Here is a 26836-nt window from a genome sequence, read left to right as displayed (position 1 = left end):
AAAAGAGATATTGTGAAGTCTCCACAGAGGGAACAAACTGAGATAGAGGTGCAACCTCTGTGCTGTAGGTTCTCATTAGTGGGAATCTTGCTATGAAGCAGCCTCCATATAAGAAAAGACTTGGAAGGTGGAAGAGAGAGACATTATAAGGGGAATCACTCCAAATGAGTTGCCTTCATAGGGCTGCACCAGAATGATTCCTATTCTGAATGAAGTTACTAACTGATGCTTCCAGACAGAGATAAAGGTGGCTAGGAATGTCTAGCAAGTCCACAATAGGTCTTGAAAGCCATTTGTCAGTCCAAAAATTGAGCCTTGTTCCATCTCCAATAGACCACAAGTTTCCCTCTAAGATAGATCTAATGAATTGACACATACTTGGCTGAATGGACGATTTGGCGTAGTGGGCTATTGAGCAGACTAGCCCGATTGGAGGAAGAAGAGAGAAACTCCCAAGTGAGCAGGAAAATCGCAGCCCTATTGATAGCCTTGAGGGATTTCAAGTATGTAAGTTATAAAAATAGATAATTACAATTTTACATTATTATATTTATCTCATTTTAAAATGATTAAATGTTTGAAGTGTATATTAATTTTAATAAAAGTACTTGAATTTCTTAAACATGAAAAAATATCATTGAGAGAAATTAAGAGAAATCTATGTTTTTAACTCTTAATAACGCCTTCATCTTTCATCCATTAGCGAGTGAATATGGGAAATAGTAAAAAAAATATAACTCTTTTTTTACATAAGAGAACATAACTCATTACAAGTCCTCTGGCTAACAACAACGATTAACATAAGTAATAACGATAAGTGTCTCTTAACCAAGTGATTTAAGATTTAAATTCTAGTTGAGTATGAAATAAATTATGCTGGGAGAAAAATATTTATCTTATGTGTGCTCGTGATTTTCAATAAGGATTAATCACTGTTTTTGACAAAATTTACTTCAACAAAAAAAATAAAAAAAATGTATAAGTCCTCCAATAATAAAGGTAGCATCACTTTGGCTATTAAGATTTTTAATATTATTTTGACTCCTAAATTAAGAAAAGAGGCATGAAAAATTATCATTCTTTTAATCAATATAATTATGAGACTAGAATTAAATTGATAGACTAAACTAATGTTAACATTTTATAAAACTAAATTATATTGATCATTACTCATCACAAACTTGGGCGTTAAATTAATGATAAAATTCTTTAGAGTCAAACTAAATAATTGAAGATTGGATCTGGTATTAATCTCACACAATGTGTATAACCAAATTTTGATTTTTTTTTATTATAATGGTGCCTTGTTTTAATATTTGGGCATATTTTAAATAAAATTGTTTTCGAAGAATAATGCCAGTAAAAATGAAAAAAATAAAATAAAATAAAATAAAGCAATGCCCATATGGAAAAACACTGTAACTACTAAGTTAAAGACTTCAATGTCTATATGTAAAAATTATTTTGGTCATTGAAATTTCATAAAACATCATATTCCGAAGCTACTAAGTTTGTTTCATTACATGATTGATAATACAGTTCATCCCCTTCCACAAATTCTAGTTTATGACCAACCTTACCAAGATAAAGTCCTATCATGTAACCCTCTATGACTTAAAGGAGAATAATCTATATTTTGCCGATGAACATGTATCTTAAAATTTTAAAACGTTAACAATACGCAATTCTTAAAATATTATCAAACATACATCATATACGACATAAAAGATTATTTGATAAACAATGTCCTGAAATAGTCCCATATACTAATCCTGAATTTCCTCTCTTTTTAATCTTATGTTTAGACCAAAGAAAAGTGCTATATGTTATTACTCGAGATTAAGTTTAGATCAAATACCATTAGACTTCAAAAAAATAGAAAAAGATCAAGCACCATTTATATAAATGCTACTTGCACATTCCCATGCCTCACTATATGAAAGTATGTCACATTAATCAAACCACAAACACAGAAACACTAACCACTGAATAAGGCTCAGAAGAACAGTCATTGTATTTTTACATAGACCACGAAGGACAATCAAGCACCGTACAGCGAGTCCATATAATAAAATACAAACCACAATTATTTAAGTCCTTAAAACATAAATACTTCAGACTCCAGTAACTGGACCATAATATAAGGTACTACACTTATTAGAACTGAAACGTAACATGGCAAGCAATATTTAGTTCATAATCACTACGAATTTGTTCATAGCCTTGTTACTGGAGAACAAGGCATTCATGTGAACCAGCCACCATGGCATGCTGTGCGTTTGGGCTAACGGCATCAACTTCCTCAAGACGTTGAGGCTTGACATTCATCTCAACCGATGATGTAATGGCTTGAAAAACAAGAGCAGTGACTTCTAGAAGCCTCTCTTCAGAGAGGGAAACCTCAGCAAGAAGCCTCCAAGCATTGGCTTCAGATGCCTCCTCATAGTCCTTCTTCCTCTTCAGCACCATGTGCCCACTAATTTCCCACACAGCAGGATTCACTTGGGTCTCCAGAAGCTCAGGACTCACTTCTCCAAGGGCTTGTTTCTCTGCATAGCACTGTTTAACCATTTGCAATTTTGATCACACATTTTATGCTTAAAGGTCTCTATAATACATCAGTTTGATGATTTTAGTCACTATAAACTTTTGTTTATTTTGGACCCTATAAAATTTTGCTTTGCGATTTTAGTCCCTGATGCTATTCGTTTAGTCCTTATAAAATCACAAACTTTTAATAATGATCCCACCTATATTGGAAGATATTCATTCTAGTCCCTAGTATTTAAGTAGATGATGAGCTTGTTGTCCATTTAGATAATAGTTGGCATGCCATCAGTGAACAGCACGAGAACTACCATTGTAAACAAAATTTTTTAGGAACCAAAACCAACAAAGAAATTTTATAGGGATTAAATCCATAAAACAGGTATATATTTAAGGGACCAGAAACATATTTAAGCCAACATAATTATTTTAAGCAGCTAAGGAATTCGATTTTAGGGAGGGAGGGGACTGGAAAACCAAATTTACCTGTGGTAAGAGAAATATTTGCCTTCCACAATCTGAAATAAGTACATTGTAAGGTATGTTGTTGTGCTGAAGGCAGATGCAGGCTTCTGAAACAGCATTTGCTAAATCCTCTAGTGTATGACCGCCCTCAAAGACAAGGCCTCTGACTGGATAGTTTAACAGTTTAGATATTATCACACCACCGCTTAACTTGGCAATTTTCTTAGTAGGGGCCTTCTCAATTGGAAAAGGAAGAGCCAAGTAATATGCCTGGGTTTGTCAAAATCACAAAATGTCAATTTGAATACTGCTAGAACACTAATTCAAACAAGCCAATAATCAACATGAAGAATAGTGCATTGCAGTGATCTCGAGTTGATCAGTAATGAGTACCTGAAAGTGGAGATGGTTAATGGTTGCAAATGCACCCAAGCTGTTGTAACCCAACCTAAAATATGGATTCCTTGCTTCAACTGCCATTTGAAGTGCAAGCAAGAAGCTTGCATGGTCAATCCTTTGAGGTAAACACTCAAAAATCCGTGGAATCAGCAGCACATGCCCATATTCAATAGGACTCACCTGTTAAAAAAAGGTACAAGGAAAAGTATCATATAAACACCTATTTTACTGACAGACTGGAGGACTTTTTTAAAAGAAACTTACATTGATGGCAACAAAACTAGGAGAATTCTCTACATCAATAGGTGCATTTGGAAAGAATTGAACCTCCCCATCATTGCTAGCCTCAAGCTGAAACAGGACCTCTTCTTGCCCAACTTTAGTGAAGTTAAACTTGTTTTCATCAAAGGGCTGGAGGACCTTATCAACACGAAACTCAGTTGGTCTCTTCTTGAGGTGACGACCCTCATTCAGCTGAGCAATGAAACCATACTCCCCAGGAATCACCTAAACCCAAAACAAAACACATCAAACAACATCCATGCAAACACAAGCAAAACAAAAACACAACTAGAAAGTGAATCAAACTAAATGGATACATAAATCAGACCTTGGTTTCACAGGCTGTAACGTCATAGCGGAAAAGCCCTCTCTGCATGCGATCTTCCCACTATACAATCAAAACTCAAAATACTTAAAAAAAAAAACATATAATGACACAGCAACACACAAGGGAGAAAAAAACACCAAACCTACCTTTAAAGAAAAAACATAAAACACTGAACATTATATCCCAACTTCACACAAATTAAAACATCATCTTACAAAAACTGAAAACACATAACATAATGACACCTACACACAAATTAAAACATCAAACGCTAAAAAACTCAAAACACATACCATAATGACACACCTACTCACAAATTAAAACATCAGCTCAAAAACTCAAATCACATGACATGACATGACATAACGACACACCTACACACAAACAAAACCATCAAAATTTCATAACTACCTCTCCAAGAACAAGCGAGTCCAGAAAGGCCACAGGGTGCTGCTCCTTGCATCCAAGCAAAGGCAATTCATTTCCACAAACCTTGTCCACCTTCTTGAAAGCATACAAAGGCAGTCTCGCACCTGTCCCCGAAACACAACATAAAAACACAAGTGAGCCAAATCCAAAACACATCACACAAGGGTATAAATTGCCGTCCAATCGCATTTCTGACATAATAATCCTTAACATTGCAGGATATTGCAGACAAATGCAACCACAAATCATTAACCTTGCAGCCAAAATTGCAATCGCGGACCGATATTTAAAACCTCATATCACACATTCAAACCAGAAAAACAAAAACCATAAAAAAAACCACCTTGAATGCAACAACTTTTGAGGCAGTTACGACCACAACCTCCGGCAGCAGCCTCCCCTGTCTCTTCTTTTTGATAATTTGAAACCACAGTGGGAACCCTCTTAATGCTCAACATCTTAGACCTCACCAAACCTAACAACTACCAAAGAAGAAGAACAAAAGAAACCAGAAACCGCTAATAGAGAGAACTTTTGAAGGTGTAGGATGTAATGTTAATGGCTAATACTACTTTAGAATGCTAATGGGAAGAACCACCGCCAGCGAGGAAGAGGAGGTCGGAGGGGCTGCCACCTTCGGAAGGCAGAGCGCCACGCCCGCCGTGCGGCGAAGGATTGCTCTCCGTCACACAACCCTTGCGTCGGACACAACGGGCATGAGAAAGAGAGTGGCGAACTCCTTGAATAGCCGTGATGTCTGCAATGCTTCAACCCCGGGTTTTAACCCCACACCCTAAAATTGTTTCTTCCTCTCCTTTTTTTTTCTCTTTCTCTATGTGGGTGTTTCTCTTCCGTTTCGCGTTAGACAGAGGAAAAGGTTACAGATTTGGGGACCCAATTGGCCGAATTGCAAAGCCCAGAAGGGAATTGAAGGGAAATTGAGAGAGGAAGGTTTGGTTGATGGTGGTGGTTGGGGCGTGAAGGAGGACTAGGGTCTTGTATTATAGGAGAGAGAGAGATAAGAGATGATGAGAGATATAGAGGGAGTTGTGATTGTGTCTGTGTTCGTACATATATATATATATATATATATATATATATATATATATATATATATATATATATATATATATATATATATATATATATATATATATATTATATATCCAAAATACTATCATAAATTGAAAGGGTTGTTGTGGCTTTCGTGGCAAGGGGGGCAGAATGCGGCTCGTTTTAGGAAATACAGGCCTCTAATTTTTTTAATAAAACAAGGTTATATTCATCTTGATATGCTTCTAAACATATTAAAACTAAAAAATGATGCTTAAACTTTAGACCTTAATATCAAATTAGTTTTCAAGATGATGCTTCTAAAAAAATTAAGATTCAATAAATAAAATATTTTTATTATTGAAGAAACATAATAAAATATTGGTTTTTAAATAACTAAATGATTATTTTTGTCATTTATCTCATTTATTTTATTTAACATGATGTTTTATTTTTAAAAATATTTAATATAATCTTTTATTTTTGAAAAAATTACTTTATTGTCTTATCTTATCTAAAAGATTTAAAATTATCCTTCAACGATTTAAATATATTTAACTTTATCCTTTGAATAAAAATTAGACGAAGAATCATTTAGAATATATTTAAATAAATGAAGAATCATTTGGAACTTTTTAAATATATAAAATATCAAAATAAATATTTTAAAGATAAATGATTATATTAAATATTTTAAGAGATAAAAGATTAAAATAATTTTTTTAAGAGATAAATGATTAAACTAAAATAATAAAAAAAATAAGACAAATAACAAAATGTTCATTTGACCTTTGCTCATTCAAACAATTTTATTAGGTAAATTATGATGAGTAAGACAATAATTTAGTTTTTAAAACTGATATTAATAGTAAATTTGATTTTGAATATTGATTTAGTCTGACAATTTAATAATTATTAGATTATTTTGGCTTTTAATTTTATAGTAAAAAATTAATTTAATTCTTGATTTTGACAATTTAGAAGTTGATTTTGGTGTGTAAGTATTAATTCATTCTTAAAGTTAGAAAATAAATTCACTTATAATTATTAAATTAACCCATTAAAATTATTTTTCACGGTATGAAAAATTAAATTAACCTATAATACGAATTTCAGTGACAAATTCTCGTTTTGTTCAAACATTATCTTGAAATAATTTTTTTCGATAATTAATGAATTTTGAGATGAAACTAATAAAACACTACATATTAAAACTAAAAAGAATATGTATTAAGACAATAGTTGAATTGTTGTCGTATTTTATTTTAAATCAACATATAATTAAAAAATATTTGTTATTATTAATTTTTGGAATGAAATAAACAAAATGAGTATCGTTACTTCATTTGGAAAAAAGAAAAAACAAAAAACAACCACACAATTTAGGATTTCTGTTGGAAACGAAGACAACAACAGAGAGAGATATGAAGTTTGCTGGGTTCCTTCCTTTTTTTGCTCAAGCGGTGTGGTTTGACTGTACACAAAGTGGGCCCCATTGGTGCCATAATCAGAAAGTTGAAACCCTCAAAGTGGGGCAGAAGAATAGGGCTACTTGTACCCTTTAAGAATACGTCGTGGTTGTTACTTCCCAATTATTAACGTGTTCAAAATAATCATCCTACTTAGGTTGCAATGGCAGTTTTGTACCAAGATATAAATAGATATGATAAATTAACTAGGGTTTAACTAATATATGCATGCATCTTTTCCTCCTGAAGGAAAATAAAATATGTGCATGCAACCACATATAAGTAGCTTTATTATATACATCAGTTTAGAATTTTTTTAAAATTTTTATCTCAATCTTAAAAATTAATTTGATCTTTCTTAATCAAAAAATAAATTATCACTTTCATTTTCTTTTGTCTCCAAAATTATTACTATATTATATTTTATTTTTTAAATAAAAAATCATATCTTTTAATTAAAATAAATAAATTAGTTTTTAAGATTAAAACAAAAATTAAAATTTTCTTAAACTGATGCATGTAATAAAACTACTAACATGTATACATGCATGCGCATTCATGTTAGGTAACCCAATTAACTATCATATTATAAAACCAAACAAACAATAGTTTGTTTTTTTAATATTATATATTTTAATTATAACTTAAATGTTCGGTGTAAATAATAGTTTTTGTTTTACAAAATTTTTTTGTTTTAAAAAGAATTGATTTAAATAATTATTTTATGAATATCAATCTAATTAAGTTCTTTTATATGAAAATATGAATATGAAAAAAATTCATTGCAAAAATGAATCTTCTAAGACTCAAAAAAAGATGAATAAAAATATATTAGAAATGAAGTAGAAGTATAATTATATTAGAAATTATATAATATTAAAATTAAAAAAGGTTATTGCAAAATTTAACCGTAGAAGTAATTATATTTAGAAGAAAAAAACTTTAGTTGTTAGGCTTAAATGAAATGCAACCCATTTAACAATTTCACTGAAGATCGATCCATTTTATGTTTGGAAAAGATTATAATCTCTCATTTAAGTTATTTTCATGATAAACACAAATTATTTGCAAAATTATCAAAATGTTTGAAAACCTAGCTGAAATTTAGAAAAACTTTGTTTTTCCTGAACATAAGTTGGTTTTTTAATCTAAAAATTTATAGTTTATGATTATTTTTAACAATTTTTTCCTTTCTAGTTGTTTTTATATTCTTTTATTATGTAAACACAGATTATTATTTCGTTGCATCCAAACAAAATTAATTATCTTAAAATCACTTTTCAGTAAACTTATTAAAAACTATTTTGATTATAATCATAATTATTCCAAATACACCCTTAATTTTAGTGCCAACAACTAATTAACAAATACTTTTACTATAATTTTTTCCCCCCAACATGCTATTATTAATTTACAAATTTAGTGCCAATAACATATCTTTTTCTGCTATAGAATGGAAAGCATTTTGAGTACGTTTTTTCTCCCCCAAGACAGGTTTACGTCAATAGATCCCCTTTCTTCTTGTTGTTTTCTCCTTTGCATGGAAAGATTGGGGTATATGATCAAGGAGGTTGTTGATAATAGAACTTGGGAGCCTAACACTATTAGTAGAAATGGGCCTTAACTCTCCCACTTGTTCTTTGCGAACAATGTTCTTCTTTTCACCAGGGCTAAACCCTCCAAGTTTTGTATTATGGCTAACAATAATCTGGCCTTAAAGTGAGCCTAAAGAAGTTTATCTTCTTTGCTTCAAGAGGTGTCACTCGTAGGAGGAGGAACAAGATTGCTAATGTCTCTAATATTTCTTATACCAATAACCTTGGTAGATACCTAGGGTTCCAAATGGTGCATGGTCGAGTGACATTATCCTTATTTGATTTCTTGGTGGAGAAAATTCAAAGGCGTTTGGTTGCTTGATAAATGCACTTACTTAATTGAGTAGGAAGAGTGATTCTTTAGACATGATGTCGAGTAGGAATTGAGGACACTCATTCCTACGTACACCATGTCTAAAGAATCGAGTAAGAATGGGTGCTTACTTAATCAAGTAGCACTCTTGCTACTTGATTAAGTAAGCACCCATTCCTACGTACACCATGCACATGTAATGGTTACCTCAAGAAGTCTGTAATTCGATCTTTAGACATGATGCGGAGGTAGTTTATCTAGAGTGGTGATATAGAGAGGAAGGTCCATTTGGTGAATTGGAAGACCATAACCAGGAGAAGGAGAAATGGAGGTCTTGGTGTGTATTACCCGTGTTACTTTCCCCTGGTGGAAGACCTATTTAGGGATCTGGCTTCTCTGCTGACCCTCTTTGTGTTGTCCTTGTGTTGTCCCTTTAAAATTATACAGTTTTGATTATTTTTAAAATTAAATGTTATCATTAAATATTAATATAGCTGTCATGCAGTGTTATTTTCATGGGACAGTACAGGGACAGCATGGAAAGAGACAACAAAAAAGCCAAAGTCAATGAGGCTTACGTTTTTCAATTTAGATTTAGGCCAAAGTGCTTAGTAGTGAATTTGGTGAGGTTGCATCTTTAATAATGACACCTAGAATGAGACGTGTTCTTCCTGCACCTTCTATTTGCTTCTTGTACCTATTTTAGAATGTAAAATTATATTTTGAAAAGGTCTTTTTTGGAATGTAGATTTTTATATTCGATAAAAACCTCTTCTAGAATGTAATTTTACATGTTGGAATCGATGTTTCAAAAGCTTGAAAGAGGTGCAGGAAGCAACAACCTTAGAATGGACAAGAAAAAAAGAGAGTATAGAAGACATCTAGCTAGGTTTCAGTTGAGTCGTTGAAGTATATATATGTAGTCAATTGCTTCTTGCATACCATTTTTTGCTTCATGCACTCCAAATTATTTTATTTTTCATTTGCATTGGTTGTTGAGTTTGGGTGGAGGTGAGCGTGATGGTTGTTGAGTTTGGGTTCGGGTGGTATGGTGTGTGGTGGTGGTATTTGCGTGCGGCACGGGGGTGTTGGAGGTTGACAGCTAAGGTTGTGAAAGAAGGGTAATTTTGTCCTTTAATTATAAATGTGGGGTGCAAGAAGCAAAAAGGGGACGTAGGAAGTAATTCCCTCATTGACATCTATTTTTTCTTGAATGTTTTTCTGCACGGATGAAACAAGCCTAATTCCGATAACTCATTCTAGTGTTTTTTTTTTTTTTTATCTTTAGAAATTAAAGATAAGTATTAAGAGAGTTTAGAACAATTGATATACTCTATTCAATCAATTAAGCTAGACTCATTTATCTTCTAATGTGTTTGGTTGTACATTTGGAATGTAATTTTTTATGTTTCCAAATTAATTTTAAGAAATTAATAGTTATAGCTTTCACGTTTCAAATATGATTTCTTATTTTTTATATAAGTATAACACAAGTACAAAGCTTAAATGCGTCCAAATTAGAAATAAAGAACTCAATTGTAAGGTGAATTGGCTTCACCCAAAACAGGTTTACATCTCCACTAGGAGTAATTACATAACATAATGATACTAAACTAGTGAATATTTTTTTTATATAAAAAAAAGCCTCGTGACATGCATGTTCCATTTCAACTCATCTCATATATTATTCCTACAGATAGAACGTTCTGAACTTTGTTGGCTACGTCCTTTTGACCATTATTGTTATTATGCTAAAATTGGCTTTTCTATCAAAATGGTGTAATTTTATTCATAAATTATTAAAATGAGTGGATTTAGCAAAAATAATACAAATTGATAAATCGTGCTTCAAACGTGATTTTAATACCAAAAATAGTGTTTCAAAAAGATGATTTTTATTTTTCAATTTTTTATTTTTTAAAAATTATCACTACTAAAAAAAATTACTTTTTACATCAGTGGAAAAAAACTTTCAAAGACGGTGGACACCTGTCTTTGAAACTAACGACGTTGTAGAGGGTGAATCTTTTAACGACGATCATAAAAGAAGAGTCTTAGAAAGACGTGATGATTTCTAAGTCGTTGCTTATACCAATAACGACATAGAAAATAGTATTTTTTACATCGGTGCTTGCATAAGCATCGACTTAGAAATCACGTCTCTCTACGACGACGGTTACATCAAGACCAACGTAGCAATACGCGCTCTCAAAGACGATGTTGGCGTAAGCACCATCTTGAAAAGAGTATATTCCTATGTCGATATTGACGTAAGCACTAACGTAGAAATGAAATTATTAATTTATTTAAATATAAATTTTTATTTATAAATAATGATGGCCAAATAAAGATAATTATCAATAAGTATTTAAAATGTTGCTTAATTAGATTAATAATTAACAATAAACATAATTATATAATATTAAATTAACTAAAATCTATGTATAAGCTGAAAATCTAAAAATTATTATTGTCAAGTAATTATGATAAGTACATTTACTTTTTTTTTTACTATATATTATGGTTTTGAAAATTTAAAAATTATTATTGTCAAGTAATTATGATAAGTACATATAATTTTTTTACTATATATTATGATTTTAGTTAATTTAATATTATATAATTAAGCAACATAATGATAAATAATGATTATGAATAAATATTTAAAAAGTAACTTAATTAGATTAATAATTAACAATAAGCATAATTATATAATATTAAATTAACTAAAACCTAAAAGAGCATTCTACAACCCCATTTTCAATGGTGGAAATACAAAATTACTAAAAGAACATAAAATATAAGATTAATTTACAAAAAAAAATAGTATTTTAATCCAAGTAACTATAAATTGTTAAGACCCTCTGGCATCCTAGATCACTTGGTTCACACATAGCAACAAACAATATAAACATTGTTCATAAAATAGCATTCACAATGTATAACAAAGATCCTAGTCAACTTCCAAGTAACTAGTTTAATCATTAAATGATGACATCTCTCACCTAATTATAACCTATTTTGAATTTGAAACAGTCCTTGTCATCGCCCTACATGATATAAAAATAGCACAATAGGTGTGTAATAATCAATCACTCCTACAGTATCCAGTTAGAAGATTCAACACTATTTTTGTATCCACATTTTATTGAACTCAATAAATTTGAAGGGTTTACATTTGTTTAGACTCCACTTGGAGAAATGCATCTTGCTCAAATGAGGATATCATTATCTTCATCTAGTTGTGGTACTGCCTATACCTTTGCTCCACCTTGAAACCCCAAAAGAAAATTAAGAAAATTACAAATGAAGAAACAAAATAATGCTACTACAAAGTAGGGAAGGCAGGGAATAGGAAAGGAAAGAAAGAAAGAAACCAACCTGATTGCAAGGCAGGGGAAGGAGCAAGAGACATAATAGGTGTACCTTAGTACTGGCGGGCATAGCCAGCCGTGGAAGCAATGGGAGAATACTGAAAAAGATAAGCCTGAGGAGGGTAGTTCACACCATAACCATGTCTGGTAGTACTGCCGCCACCACTACCTTCTCCTCCATACTACAGATATAGGTAGAACACTACACCATCGCTCATCATCCCTCCTGCAGCTAAAGCAGGTCCACTTCCATAAACTGGGTATTGTGTTGTTGCTCCTCCATGCACACCATAGTAGCTCTGCACCATTTTCCATTTCAACATCATATAATTAACATAATTAATTCATTCTATTTTACATTATTATATGTTCAAGTTGTAGTGTTTTTATTAAAAAAAAAAAAGGTGGACCACTGGCATGCATTTGATTAAAAAAAAAATTGAACCACATGAATTTTGAAGACTGTGAAAGTGTATATGGCAGGACACAGAAAATGGACCACAATGCTTGCATCCAACTTCGATCCATGTTTTTCCTTTACTATAAGACTTTATCAAGTTATGTAACATGCATGTAAACCTCACTTTTTTCATTAAAGGTGTAACCCTATCCCATTCAAGAAGACAATTTTGTATAGTAGATTGAATACTACATGTTAATTGTCTTTTTATAAATTTGTTGAAATTTCAACAGCATTTCGCCTAAGTCCCCAAGTACACGAGATGAAAGCGGTGACAAGTCTTCGTCCACTACATTCAACTATGCACTTGGAGAACAAAGTGAAATGAAGTATACCGAAATTTTAACAAATTTAAGAAAATACAATTAACATATACGTATTAATCTACTATACAACATGAGTCTGCTCAAACTGTCCAAACAGATAATTCAAGATTCCATACAGCGATTAACGCAAACTTTTCCGTATTAATCATCGTATAGAATCTCAAACGGGAAACTAAGGTTCACTCACAACGCACATAATTGCTTATATAACACAAAATTCATAGGTAAATAATCATGTAATTATCATTTGTGTGAGTCAAACAAATACATACCTGAGAAATACGGTTAACAACAACAGGTACAAGTGGGATCAGAGCATTGGCAAACCAAAGACAATAGTCTACAGTCAATTCCGACGCTTGTCAAACAAGAATTTACTTCGTAACTTTTTGTCTCAACCTACTATCTACAACCAAATAAAACATTCTAATATATTCAAAGACATTTTTAGTAACTCAAGTTGGATTGTATTTGATTGAAAAATAAACATAAAAGTGGAAGCAACGACATTAATAATGGGCCTTATTGAACTTATGTTCCCTAAGGACATGATACAGAGGGGTATAGTTCCTCAGTATCTCACTTTCCAGAGAATGAAAGCTAATTTAAAGAAACAAGGTATGACTGAAATGGCTCCAAAACTTTGCAAGTTGTTGTGTTCTGTTCCCTATTCTCCGAACTTGCCAAATACTTATGGTGAAGTCAAAGAAGATGCCTATGCACGAAGAAAATCTATAATGCGAAAAGCCGAAACATTTTCTGATATGCTAAAGGACTGTAAGGACCCAAGTGAACTTTGTAAGCATAGAAGTTCATCACAAGATACTGTCTCAAGCACAAACAATTTGATAAAGGATATTGAGAGAATAAGAAATACAGGATGAACTTCTGCGATCTCAGTATTAGTTGGGAGCAATTATGGACAGTTTCAAGCACATGGGAATCAGTTTGCATTTATTCACATTTGTTGAAAAGAATTCTGTTGTATTTCCTTATGTAATTTGTACGCATCAAAGCAATAGGAAGTTGATTAGTGAAACGGATTCGCTGTTGTCTACAACAAAATCTGCTACCAGTGTTCGTTATACAAAAAATAACTTCTTTTTGAGCCAAATTGTGGATATTTATCAATGAAGATAACAACAACTGAAGTTATTTGTTGCCGTTGGAACTCACAATAAATTTATTTTAACATGTTCCATTAAAAAGTTGGTACAAATCCCTGTAATCTTCATTTTTGGTAAAAATCCTAGTAATCTTCTCATGGATCAAACATGGGTGTGTTTAACTGAAAATTGTGGTTGTATTTTATCTGGCTTATATTTGTATAATTTTTGCAATCTAATATGCTCATGTTTACCATATATAAGGAGAGCCCATTAAGAATGGAGAATAGGTTAGGATTGAAAACCCTGATAAGGTGCTTTTTAAGAAAACCCTAGATGCTATCAACCAAACTGTTCAGTTCTGAAATGACATCCTCCCCCTTCATATTTAAACTTTTTAAGAAAATCTTTCTAAAAATATTTTAGATAACAACAGATTAGACAATTTCATATTTAGCCCTTTTAAGAAAATCTTTTTGCGAGAGTTGTGTTTACAAAAAAACTGGTTCGAAGGGCTTGTAAAAGAGCTCCCCCTAAACTTCAGCATTACAAATTCCAATAATCAGATCATAGATTATTGTTTCTTGTAAGAGCATGACTTATCCCAATTACACATTTAGATATGAAGGCTAATAGATCGCCTTAAGACTTGGAAGTTAACACATAATCTTCGAAGTTGGCCCTTATCCTAATTAGTAATTATACTTCTGCACTATGCAGATAACCATGATGAAAAAGAAAGTTTAGATGCAGGGATTGACCTTTTGCTTTAGAAAAATATCAACAATATTTAATAAAAAATACTCAGAATCAATTTTGTATGTATTGGAAACTGTGCAGAAATTTTCTTATTGTTTTCCACCAATAGAGGATTGACCTTCTGCTTTAGAAATATATCAATAAAATTTAATAAATAATAGTCAAAATCAGTTTTTTATCTGTTGGGAATTGTGCTAGTTTTTTCTTTTTTCTCCACCTATAGAGGAGTAAGCAAATAACAGAAGTTACGGAGCTTCACACCATCTTATTCATGAAGCAGGTAAAACCACAAGCTAGGTGCAAATAGTATATACTACATAGAATGATATCCCATGGTAAGCAATTCTCTGAATAGTTTAGGATTAAAATTAGACTATATCTTTATATCAACTTAACAGTGAATTTGTTAGAGTAAGGGAACGACAGTGATAAAATGTACCTTCCCTGGAGATAAAGTCAGGAGGAAGCTCCCCTATAGTTGTTCCAATACCCCAGACAATAGCATCCAATTGAACTTGAGGCAAAATGTTGCAAAGTGGAACCTATGACTGGAATAAAAAAATCACATATATTCAGAAACTGATAAAAAAAAAATTCAAACGTTGAATAATGTAGCCAAGATAAATCCCAGCATTGACTGACACGCATTAAAAAACCAAGTTTTCACTACCTCTTCCACCAGTTCATATCCATGAAACCAGTCCTCATTTAAGATTAAATAAGGAAAAACACTAATTAGTGTACAATGTCCTACTTCTATTGTATACATAGTTTCCAAGATATCCCAAAACATAAGAAACAATTATTTAAAAAGGTCATAAACAACAAGGGAAAAGGAAAGAGCACAAACTTTCATTGCCAATTAGCCTCCTACCCCCCCCCCCCCTAAAAAAAAAGAAACCAAACATGTCTCAATGTTTTAACTGTACATTGGAAAAATGAGGGAATGTAATAGAAATTGGTAGCATATTAAAGGAAATAGGTCAACTTCTAGGAGATCAACTCCTTTACAACACATGAGTATAACTAAATCCCAGAAAAAGGAAAAAAAAAGAGAAAACAGGAATAACAATGCAAAATAGGAAAATAACAACCACAACTGCAAGAAGCAATCTCTGTCCCCTGGGAAAATGCCTAACCAAATTCTGTTATGACCCTTTGCTACTATGCCCCTATCCTATAAACATATCCTCCATTATCTTTCCCATCATGGCAGAATATTCCAGTCCAATGTCCTCTTGCCATGTGGACATTCTGTTATGCATATCACAACTTCTGTCTTTGCATTCCCATGCTTAGCCCATTTGTTCCTAACTCATCTCCTTTCCTTTTACCCCTCCTCTTATAGCATGGGTTAAAGGCACAACAAAATATTTCTATGGCAACATCAGCACATATCCAAAGGAACAAATAGGATAAATGAAATAATTAAAGCAATACAGGAAAGCCATGTGATTTAAATCCTCTAATAGTCTAATTATATAATGCACCTTAGAGACCAACAAGCATGTCAATGACCATTCATAAGGAACACGTCAAAGGTTCAAAACCTTTCAAGTACAAACTCGTTCATAAAATTATCGTGACATAATTTGTTTTTCATCAACAAACAAATAACAACGCAAACCTAATTCTACTAGGTGAGATCGGCTACATGAATCACATGACATCATTAGGTTAAAGACCAAATTTACAAAAAGATTCATGAGTGATTCATGTTAGTTATATGTATTGAAAAGTTTTATGTTGACTGCCAAAAGCCTAATACAACCCTCCTCATTTACCTGAGGTTGGTTTTTTTTTTTATTAAAACTCATCCAATTATGCTTTAGTCTCTAAACTTCATACAGTATTATAAAGGTGGCCAAATTCTTATGCAAGTCATTTCTCCACTCAATAAGCAGTAAAGCAAGCAACTTAAACAACACATCATCCATAGCCTTATAGTCAAGGTGAAGTAAAACAACCTAATCATCTCCAACAGACAAGTAACCTAATAAACATACGCTTTGCCATCCAAAGTTCGCTTACTACTTTATAGGAGCTAATTTCTTGTTCAAGCTATTTATCTGCTTAGTAAGCAACAAAACAAGCAATTCAAACAGGAAGGCATGACATTATACAATGCAGTAAACAACCCAATCATCTTCCACAGACCACCAAAAACTGAACATACAGTTTACTAGACATATTACAAGGTCATTGAAGTCAGGGTCAAAATTCGTTTCAGTTTCAATGAAACCGGCAGAGGTTCAATTGATAATAGAATTACGGGCAAAGCAAATAAGGCTTAATCACATTGTAACATACATTGAATATCATATTGGAATACAGAAACAATGAACAATAATAATGTGTGTGTGTGTGTGTGTGTATATATATATATATATATATATATATAGCGCACAAGTGAGACATATAAAAACCTGATGGCAATCTCTTGTTGTTGGGAAACTAGTGTTGCTAGTTGATTGAAAATGTTGCTAAGCTAATGAATAGTGGACTCAACATTCTGAAGTGCTTCAGCTCTGCTTTGCATGTAAATATCTTGCAATCGAACTACCTCTTGCTGTTGCAACAATGGTTGACTCTCCCCATCTACTTGCTTCCTATAGATTTTAAGAACCATGAAAAAGGTTTATAACAAAATTTCGAAGAATCCAAAATTCTAGAGAGAATTTGACCCAACTTCAAACAACCATAAAATATTAGAGCATAACAAAAGTTTTTGTCATTTAAGGGAGGATTTTTAACATCCTCAAAAGTGCTTGAAAGTGATGCTTCTTTGTTCAATATCAGCAAGCCTTGAAGGTTTTGTAATGTAACAATGAAATAGGGGAAATGAGATATTGACCTAGCTGCGACAATGACGACGGTAAGTGAATGGCGGTCGAAGATGTTCGACGATGGGGCGACACGACGTGGAAGATAGCTAGCTACGGCAGAGACCGTGACCTCAACGAGGGTCGAATGTCATGCGCATATACGTTGTCTAGTAGTGACTAAGGGCACCAGCTGATTTCACATGAGTAAATCATGATCAACTCTAAGACGATGCTTTCAAAAATCATGGTGGAAAAAGGGAAAAATAGTGTTCAAAGATGGTCTTTTCTACCACCGTCGTTGTTGAAGAACATCGTAATTACAAAAATGTCACCGCTTAAGCAACTACAACGAGTTCTGAACACCGGTGTAGAAGGTGTGTCGTAAATTATTATTTTTGTAGTAATGTATGATGCCTTTTAACTGTCATGAATTACTTCTAAAACTATCATAAATTGCTTTGCAACATAAGTAGCAGACAAATGTTCATTTTGAGGTCGTTACAAAAGTAATTTGTGACCATTTTTAGTTGTGATATATTTTTTTTTAAAAGTGAAATCACATTTTGAAACATGATTTCTTCATTAATTTATCCATTTTTGTAATTTATGAAAAAATGGCACCTTTTCGACAAAAACAACAGCTAAAATTCTTTCTCATTTGAGCATTGAATACTTTTGTAATACAACCATCTTTGTCATCAGTTCTCACCGTGCCAGAAAGAAGAATCATTGTAGGAGTATCTCGGAATTTGGAAAGGGAAGACAACCAACATTTCATACCAGTTTTGATGTAAATGGTTAAGAAGTTCAAAATTATGTGAGTTATTACAAAGTATAAGTATATTATGTGAATTATTGTCAATATGATGAGGATTAGGAATAGTGCAATTAAAAATAATATGTATTTGCGGGAAAAATAATATATATATATATATATATATATATATATATATATATATATATATATATTAATACGCATAATATTTTTTTTGGTATATTAAAATAATGTATATATTTTGACTCTCGTGTTACATTCTATTGTTCGATGAATAATATTTCCTTTCTTTTATTCTTTGAACTAATTAATGATTAAAGATTTGTACAACGTAAATATCATTACAGTTAATTTTGTCTCCTTTAATAGAATTACTTCACATATATTAATTATTAAGAATCTATTTTAAAAATGTAATCATCAATTAATTGTAGTAAACTTCATTGATATGTGAATGTGATGGCCATTTCTATATTGAATGTGTGTAGATCTTACACAACTCAGTTATATTTTAGTCCAAGTTACATTTGATCATGTTTGAAACTACTTTATGTTAATTTGTTATGATCAAGTCTGCAATCCTTATCCATCTCATTTAAAATTGATTCTGAATACACGAGAAAATGATTATATAGTAGGGTGAGAGAATGCATTTTTCAACCTTTTCTTTTTGGCTGATACTTTGTCGGTATATTATGAAATATCATGAGAATTATATAGTCACGTTAGTTAATCAAATTTGTTTTTTTTTTAATTTAAACCTGAAAATCTTATCACAAATTTTATGTTTCATTAAAAGACTACTTTATTCTTAATTTTCCTAATTAAGTGCTCCACTCTCACTCTCACGACAGGCTCTTCCAATCTCAATGCTGCCCTTTCCTTCGAAAACACAAAAATCCAATTAATCTCTTGGGGAGAATATCATTTAAGCACGTATATACGGCCAAAAATCCGAAAACACTCTATGCTCTGCAAACTATAAATAAACAAAAACAAATTAAAAAAGAAAGTAGAGAATACACGTGTAGAACAACCAATCCTTTAAGAGATTATTTAGCTCGTATCTGCCAAATATATTTCGTTAATTTGCTATATTATAGTCTTAATATTCAAGCTGAGGGAATATATTCTCATATTCTCCATTCGACTGATAAGCTTATTAACCAAACACCAGGTTTCATAACTGATACTTGCTCTTTCCTTTCTATTTAAGAGCGCCAAAATTTAAAAAAAAAAATGACTGTGAAGTTGCATCGTTCAATTCAGGAGTGTTCAAGCAAAACAAAATAGCAAGTCCAAGAGAGAAAATCTGAGGCAGGAAGCTAAACAACAGCAAATGTGAAAAGGATCGAGGAAACTACTTTGATTCGGGAAACCTAAGTGTGGAAAAGTACTGGAGTACAAATGTAAGGTAAAGTCTCATGTCTAAATTGAAAAGTTGAACACTAAATGAGGAGAAGACCCATAAATCTGATGCATCTATTATGTGGAGATGAAAAAAAGGATGCATTGAGATTGGAAGAGCCTATCATGAGAGTGAAACATTAGGGATTAAATTAGGAAGATTAAAAATAAAGTGACCTTTTAGTAAAATATTAAATTAAAAATCAAAATAAAAAATAAGATTTGTTATAAAAATTGTAGGTTTGAATTGTAAAATAAAAAACTTAAATTTAATTGACTGATGAGACTGAATAATTCACAGAACATTTCATAATTAAATTGTATATAATGCATAATAATTAGATTATCACACCAAAGTAGTAAGGTATTTTTTTTAATATATCCGTTAGTTGTCGATATAGTGCAACTCATACTAATCCCATGGATGCATGACTTTTATTGACCTTAATAGGGGTGAACTACGTGTAATCCATCAAAGTTTTGAGGTGAAAAAACAACGGTTAACGAAATATGATAATTAATAAAAGATAAAAGAATCATTGCTCTTTTCATTGGCCATGCTTAGATGGCAATTTATTAAAGTTTGCTAGTTTAGACTGTATACTATTGTACCAGAAGATCCTTTCTTTTCCTGCTAACCTGGAAATCCTTTTGTAGATATACTATTTTTGCTCATAAAAGCGCTGGTTTCACACGCTGTATACTATTGTACCAGAAGAAGTCTGTATACTATTGTACCAGAAGATCCTTTTGCTAGTTTAGATGTCAAAGAAGGAGAAAGAACAGGGAAAAAAGAGAAGAGGGGAGGAAGGGAGGGGGAAAAAAGAAAAATGGTTGCGGCCAATTTTTTTTAGATTAAATATAAAAATAGAAAAAATCAGGTGACATATTATGTCATTGATATCTCTAATGTGACTTTACACATGTATTACTGACATGTCCAACTAATAAACATTTATCACGTGTTGGATGAAGGCTAATGATAGAGATCTTTTACAAAACTTTTGATGTTTTAGTGACCCAACGAGAAGTAAAAAATTTTTAAGGATCAATTACGAAGTTTAAATATATTTCAAAGATTTCCAAGCCAAATAATTATTAGAAAAAACAAATGATCAAACAACATTTGGGGGGAGGGGATGAACCAAATGGCAAAAGGAGAACAAAACTTTAGTTTAAATATTATGTTAGTTAATATAATTTTTCACCAAAATGTAAATACGTTTACTTTTTTGTTTTATGCTGCCCTAGTTTACTTTGGGTAGCTAAACTTGTCAATTAAGTCATTTTTTTTGTCTATGAAGAGACATCTTTACAAGCATATAAACCGTGAGATTAGTTTTGAGGTGAAAGACGAATTCACAAACTTGAATTTCTAATGTTATATACATGGGTTTCTTCCGTGTTGTAAACCAATAATTTGAGTTTTAGATTCAATTAAATACTGTACAAGAATTATTCTTTGAAACCTCCATAACAAAGAAAACTTGTCTTACAGTGATTAGATTTATATACTCCCAATTTGACCCCCTCACTCCTACTCTATTTTTTTATCTTGTTTTTTAAGCCCTTATTCCCCCTTTTATTGTTGATAAAGTGTCTAAAATTACAGCTTATTTTTACCACTGTCGAATAGTATATAAATGAGTATTTTGAAACTATAATTAACTTTTTAATAATAAATATCTTTACTTCCCTCTTATGATGGAAACAAGTAAGAATTTGATGTGGATTGTAAGTAACATCATGTTGGTTCCCACTTAAATAAGGCTCTTGTGGTGTATATCGTGTTTCATACTCCTCCAGACCGTGAACAGAGAACACAACCTCAGCCTTGGGGGACCACCACTCCACTAATTCAAGTGGGGCTTTGAAATGCTATTTAGGCTATAATGATTCTCACCAGGTCCAAAATAAAGAACATCCTAATCTAAAAAAGGTTTTCTAAAAAGTTTTGCTAGTTCAATTAACTAGCTAGTGTAAATTCGTGAGTTAACTTAGTAATTAAAATAGATGTTTGTAAATGGCCTACATTAGTGTGTAGTATCTTTGTCATCAAGGTTGTTGGTGTATACCCCCTCCCAATCCCTAGTTTCAAATAAAAACATAATTAACCCCTTACCACAATTTAATTTTTAAAAAATAGACAATGAACAATACGACCTTTTACTTTTAATCATTCAAGTTTAAATCTTAAACTCGGCACTAGAAAGTTATTTCTTCTAGTTATACAATAAGTTTGCTAAGACAATTTTTTTTTAAAGAGATGACGTGTATCTTTTATAGAAAACAATTGTAATTAAATCAAATAAAATCATTGAGTTATAAAATTCTCTCTATAATGGTAAGAAATGCTTTTTCAACATTTTTTTTCTAACACATCCAAACATTTTTCTAACACACATTATAGGAAAAAAAAAAGACTATGCACTAATAATGTAAAGCAGTTTTACATTATCATTCAATCACAAATTATAATTTATGATAAATTTGTTGACTTTTAAGAAATTATTTTAAAAATCATAACAATAATGATTTGTGATTGAATGATAATGTAAAATTATTTTACAACGTCCTTACATTGTTGTTAAACTCTATAGAAAAATTAGGTAGATATATTAAATTAAAATATACTACATTAAGTAAAAAAGTTGTATATTTTGATTTTATTGAAAATAGTAAAATGAAAAACACAGAATAAAACATCTTGTTTCTATTTATTCACACGTCAAATGCTAATTTTGTTTTTGGACCATATTTCATACTCGCTTAATAATTAAAAATGTTTTTAAAGCAAACAAGAAAAAACCAAAATGTTAAAAAAAATAAAAATTATATTAAGAAGAACATTTAGCATAAATTTCGGGATATGCTTTTTACCGACCTTGTTTGGCCAATTATATATTCAAATTCATTTGTCTCTTGCAATCTTGCATCCTCCTCTCTTGTCCCTACTAACCTCATTTATCAAGGTGGCTCTAACGTCATCTTGTCACACTTTAGAGCCAAAGGCAAATTCTCAATCTTAATAACCTCTTTCTGATGTGGTCATGCACACAAATGACTTAATCACAACCTATGCCATTACAAAGCAGGGAGAAAAGGTGATATTGATCTTGGTCAGCCTCAAAATTTTTATCTGCCACGCACGATTGGTTTTATCTGATATTGTCACTGATAAGATTTAGATATTCTTCTTGCAATGATTTAAAAATTGGTGTTTAAATTTTAAAGAATTTGTTTGAATTTTGAATTTAATTTGTGATCATTTATATAACTTGTTTTTAGTTTTGTTTTAGTAAAGCTTCGTGTACAAGCTTATGAATATAATCTTTAGCTTAATTTCAGTGAACTTCAAAGTCAAACTTATTATTTGTGTAAATACACCTATTGTTTTAACTCACCAAAGTCTCACATTAAGAAATTCTATCTATTCTGTACTTCTACAAATACAACCCAATATCATTGTATGAGGTATGCATTTATTATCATTTGTTACTTTTTGGGATTATAACTAACTCAAACAGTAGTGTCTTTTGTATGTATTTACCCATTTTTTTCTCCCTCAAAATTAGCCTTGTTATAAAGTAATCCAGGATCACTACCTGTCTATGGTTTTAACTAATTTCTACATAACATGTATTCCAAATTTTCAATTTACAAGAAAAAAGTAACAATGTTTCATTACATGTCATGTATAGATTAATCTAAATTATATGGTGTAGGACCACCTAGCATTACCAGTCACCAAATAACAAGATTTTTCTTTCTGGTTGAACCATATCACTATAGCTATGTTTGTTTTTCCGTCTAAAACTCCGTTCAACGCCAATCCAACCTTTTTTCCAATTAGTCACATTGAACTGCATTGGAAAATGGACAAACGTTAAAACAAACACACCCTATATGATTAATTTAGTTAACAATAACCACTTCTATCTAGCAAGTAGCAGTTGTCTCACTACACGTTAATCAAGTTGGAACTTGAACATAAAATTGACTTCATTCATGACTATGACTGACGAAGTGCTACTAATTTGTAACTGTGTTATCCACGTAGTACACCTCATGAACGAACCCTGCACTCTCAGAAAATGTCAAGATCATTGGGTATTTCACCTTCTTTACATTGCTGTTAACTTTTTTTGTAAAGTGATATTTCCACTGTGTGAGAATTTTCTTAGAATTTTCAGCATCCACAATTTTATTAGTACTTTTTGTTGACTTTATAGTATACATCTAATACACAACTTCCATGGTTTTTCCGTCTCTCTCTTTCCCTCATTTATCTCACTCATCCCACTTTCATGTCCTCTCTATATATGCACATTCGGAACCCCACACTTATTCCTACTACTTCCAATTCCAAATTACCTCTACTTCATCTTGTTCTTTCTCATCACTCTTCTTTGTTCCTTGATTGTTGCTATTTTTTCTCTCTCATTTGCCAAAGCCATGAACAAGTTTAAGAAATCTCAAGTTCTAGTTCTCTTTGTTCTAGTTGTTCTTCTTCTCGTAACACCCTTTTTACCTTCCTCTTTGAGACCAACCTACTTGTATTTCATCATAAACTTCCTCATCATGGCACTTTTTGCTGAAGCTGGCCTCATTTCAGGTTTTGCTAGGCCTTTAGAAGATAAAAAGCAATCTGCTTCTGTTACCAATTCCACTTCTGAGAAAAGAGAAGTTTCCAATTCCACCCCCACTGTTGTTGTTGGTGATGTCTCAGAACATGTTGAAAAGTCTGCATCTGAGAGAGTTGTTTGTGTCACCAAAGTGGACAAGGTGCAGAATTCTCCTTCAATGCCTACCCTTTTCTTCATAGGGGGTGGAGAAGCTGATGAAGAAGTCATGGATGAAGAGCTTGAAGCAGAAGAGGAGCTTGGAGGAGTTAATGGGCAAGAGCTTTTTGCAAAAGCTGAGGCCTTCATTGGGAACTTCTACAAGCAACTGAAGATGCAAAGTGAGGAATCTTGGATTTATCAAAAAGCTCTTTAGGAGAAGTGCATTAGCTTTTACAATAGAATAATGTGATTTCTCTAGTGTGCTAGATTGGAAAAAATGGTTCTTTTGAGAAACCATATTATTCTTCTCTGATGGGTTTTTTTCCCCTTCCATTGGGTTTGTACATATTTTAACTTCTGAATTCTGAGATCAAGTATGTTTCCTAATTAGTATCATCATCAGATAAAGTTCCAATTAAGAGGGTTTTCGTGTGGTGATGTTAGATTTCTTCATACAATAAGAAAAAGGAGGATGGTTCTGAATGATGATATACAAAATCAGACATATGTTTGTGCCTGTCTCATCATCTATATTTGAGTCTCTTAGGTTGGTTCATCATTAAAAATATGCAAGAGTAGTAGTTCTTTTATGACTAATTAATTAAGTTGCTATGCTATTTGTCTGAATGACTGATGAAATGGCCAACTTGAGGAATATCATATTTCAAAAAGGGTATGATGTTATTGGACTAATTTAAAAAATATGCTGAAGAACTCTTAAAAGTGGCATTTCATATCCAAAATAAGGGGCAGGTAAATTATGAATGTTGCCAGCTTCATGGGAAGAAAAGAAAGGAGACTTGTTGAATTTACTTTGATAGAGATCACACTTTATTGTGGTTAAACAACTGTCAATAATCTGTCACATCCATTTTATTATTAACTGCACAGTAAAATTAGTTGATGATTCAAATATATGGCCCTCTAAGGTTAAGCAGGGGACAGTGTCGTAATGCGAAGGGGGACCATGTTCTGGTCCCCAAGTGAATTTCACTTAGAAACATTGGCACAAATAAAGAGCTCTCATTTGCTTATTTTTGCTTCCAAGGTCAATTATGTAAACAGCATGCATGCTTGTTTGAACACATGTGGGTCTGAGCTCTAAATTTTCCAAACCATGACTAAATCTTCTCTGAAAAAAATTTGAAGTATCCTTTTGTTCACCTTGTCCAGATAAATTATTTTTTTAAGTTGAGAGTTATGGCTTGTTCGATTCTTTTCTCACGTTTTGTTTTATAAACTGTTTTCTAAAACAATTTCAAACCAGTTGGTACTTAATCCAAAATCTAAAACTTAAAAACAAAAAATAGAAATAGCTTAGAGATGGTTTCCCATATTCCTTTTCTATTCTTTTTCAAGTGCTTTGTTTATAATTTAAATATTCATAAAACGAATATTGTTAGAAAACAAAAATATGATCAGAGAACAAATACTTTTAAATGTACTTGGGAAAAAAAGTTCGAAAAATAGCAAAAAAATTTTTGAAAGCCACATCTTATATATATTTTTATTACTAAACTATTGCATAGACACTTCCATTTAGAACCAAGAATGTTAGGTGCAATTGGCGTAGGTAAACACATTATGAGACCTGCCTTTCATAAGATAGAGATAAACTTCATTAGGTTATAAAATTTTGCCAGAACAAACTCCTATATATCAATTAAACAATGAATCCTTGCAGGGGTGCCCTTATTTATGTATATAAATTCTTATAGATGTATAATTTTCATTTGTTCACAAAAAAAATATCTTAATGTGCTTGTTGTCATCATATTGAAATTGTGGCCTCTTTTTTTCTGGCATGAGAGGAAAAAAAAAAAAAAGGACAGCCACATATGTCGAATGACAAGCATAGCCAGGTAAGTCATTCATTATGTATACTAAAATCTATGACCACATTTACTCCTTTAAAGTTTTACCCATAATGCAAGTCAGGTACATGCGTGTTGCATTAGCCTATATGGAAGTGAAGTACTAGAACGTTACTAAGTTTTTTGCCATAATGTCACACAGGCTATTCCCTATGTTATGTATGAAAAAGGCCATATTTTGGGTTTGGAAAACAAAAAGATGGCAAATAGAAATAAAAGAGAGATAATTTGAAAAAGGAAAAATAGAATAAAAATAAAATAATAAG

General features: G+C 31.8%; 2 protein-coding genes across 2 annotated transcripts; one reads left to right on the top strand and one right to left on the bottom strand.

The window, feature by feature from the left end:
* Positions 1–1992: 1992 nt before the first annotated feature.
* LOC100785588 (GDP-L-galactose phosphorylase 1) lies at positions 1993–5528 on the bottom strand. The gene is made up of 7 exons (XM_003551824.4): positions 4794–5528; positions 4433–4554; positions 4022–4081; positions 3676–3918; positions 3406–3591; positions 3034–3282; positions 1993–2559 (listed from the first exon to the last, which is right to left on the bottom strand). Exons 1-7 carry the CDS (start codon positions 4906–4908, stop codon positions 2227–2229), a joined length of 1308 nt encoding a protein of 435 aa, XP_003551872.1. The 5' UTR covers positions 4909–5528; the 3' UTR covers positions 1993–2226.
* Positions 5529–24154: 18626 nt separating this feature from the next.
* LOC100785054 (uncharacterized) lies at positions 24155–25217 on the top strand. The gene has a single exon (XM_003551823.5). The coding sequence runs from the start codon at positions 24368–24370 to the stop codon at positions 24908–24910; it is 543 nt and encodes a 180-aa protein (XP_003551871.1). The 5' UTR covers positions 24155–24367; the 3' UTR covers positions 24911–25217.
* Positions 25218–26836: the final 1619 nt, after the last annotated feature.

Source organism: Glycine max, chromosome 18 (assembly GCF_000004515.6).
Source record: "Glycine max cultivar Williams 82 chromosome 18, Glycine_max_v4.0, whole genome shotgun sequence".
Lineage (NCBI taxonomy): Eukaryota > Viridiplantae > Streptophyta > Magnoliopsida > Fabales > Fabaceae > Glycine > Glycine max.
The sequence above is the reverse complement of the archived record's forward strand: the minus strand, read 5'-3'. Positions and strand labels throughout refer to the sequence as shown.

Excerpts from the sequence above, each read along its gene's own strand:
- LOC100785588 (XM_003551824.4), bottom strand. The coding sequence starts at position 4,908 with ATGTTGAGCATTAAGAGGGTTCCCACTGTGGTTTCAAATTATCAAAAA. Across the intron at positions 4,555-4,793 it reads CAAAAGTTGTTGCATTCAAG|GTGCGAGACTGCCTTTGTAT; the intron begins GTGGTTTTTTTT and ends TTTCGGGGACAG. Across the intron at positions 3,283-3,405 it reads TTAACCATCTCCACTTTCAG|GCATATTACTTGGCTCTTCC; the intron begins GTACTCATTACT and ends TGACAAACCCAG.
- LOC100785054 (XM_003551823.5), top strand. The coding sequence starts at position 24,368 with ATGAACAAGTTTAAGAAATCTCAAGTTCTAGTTCTCTTTGTTCTAGTT.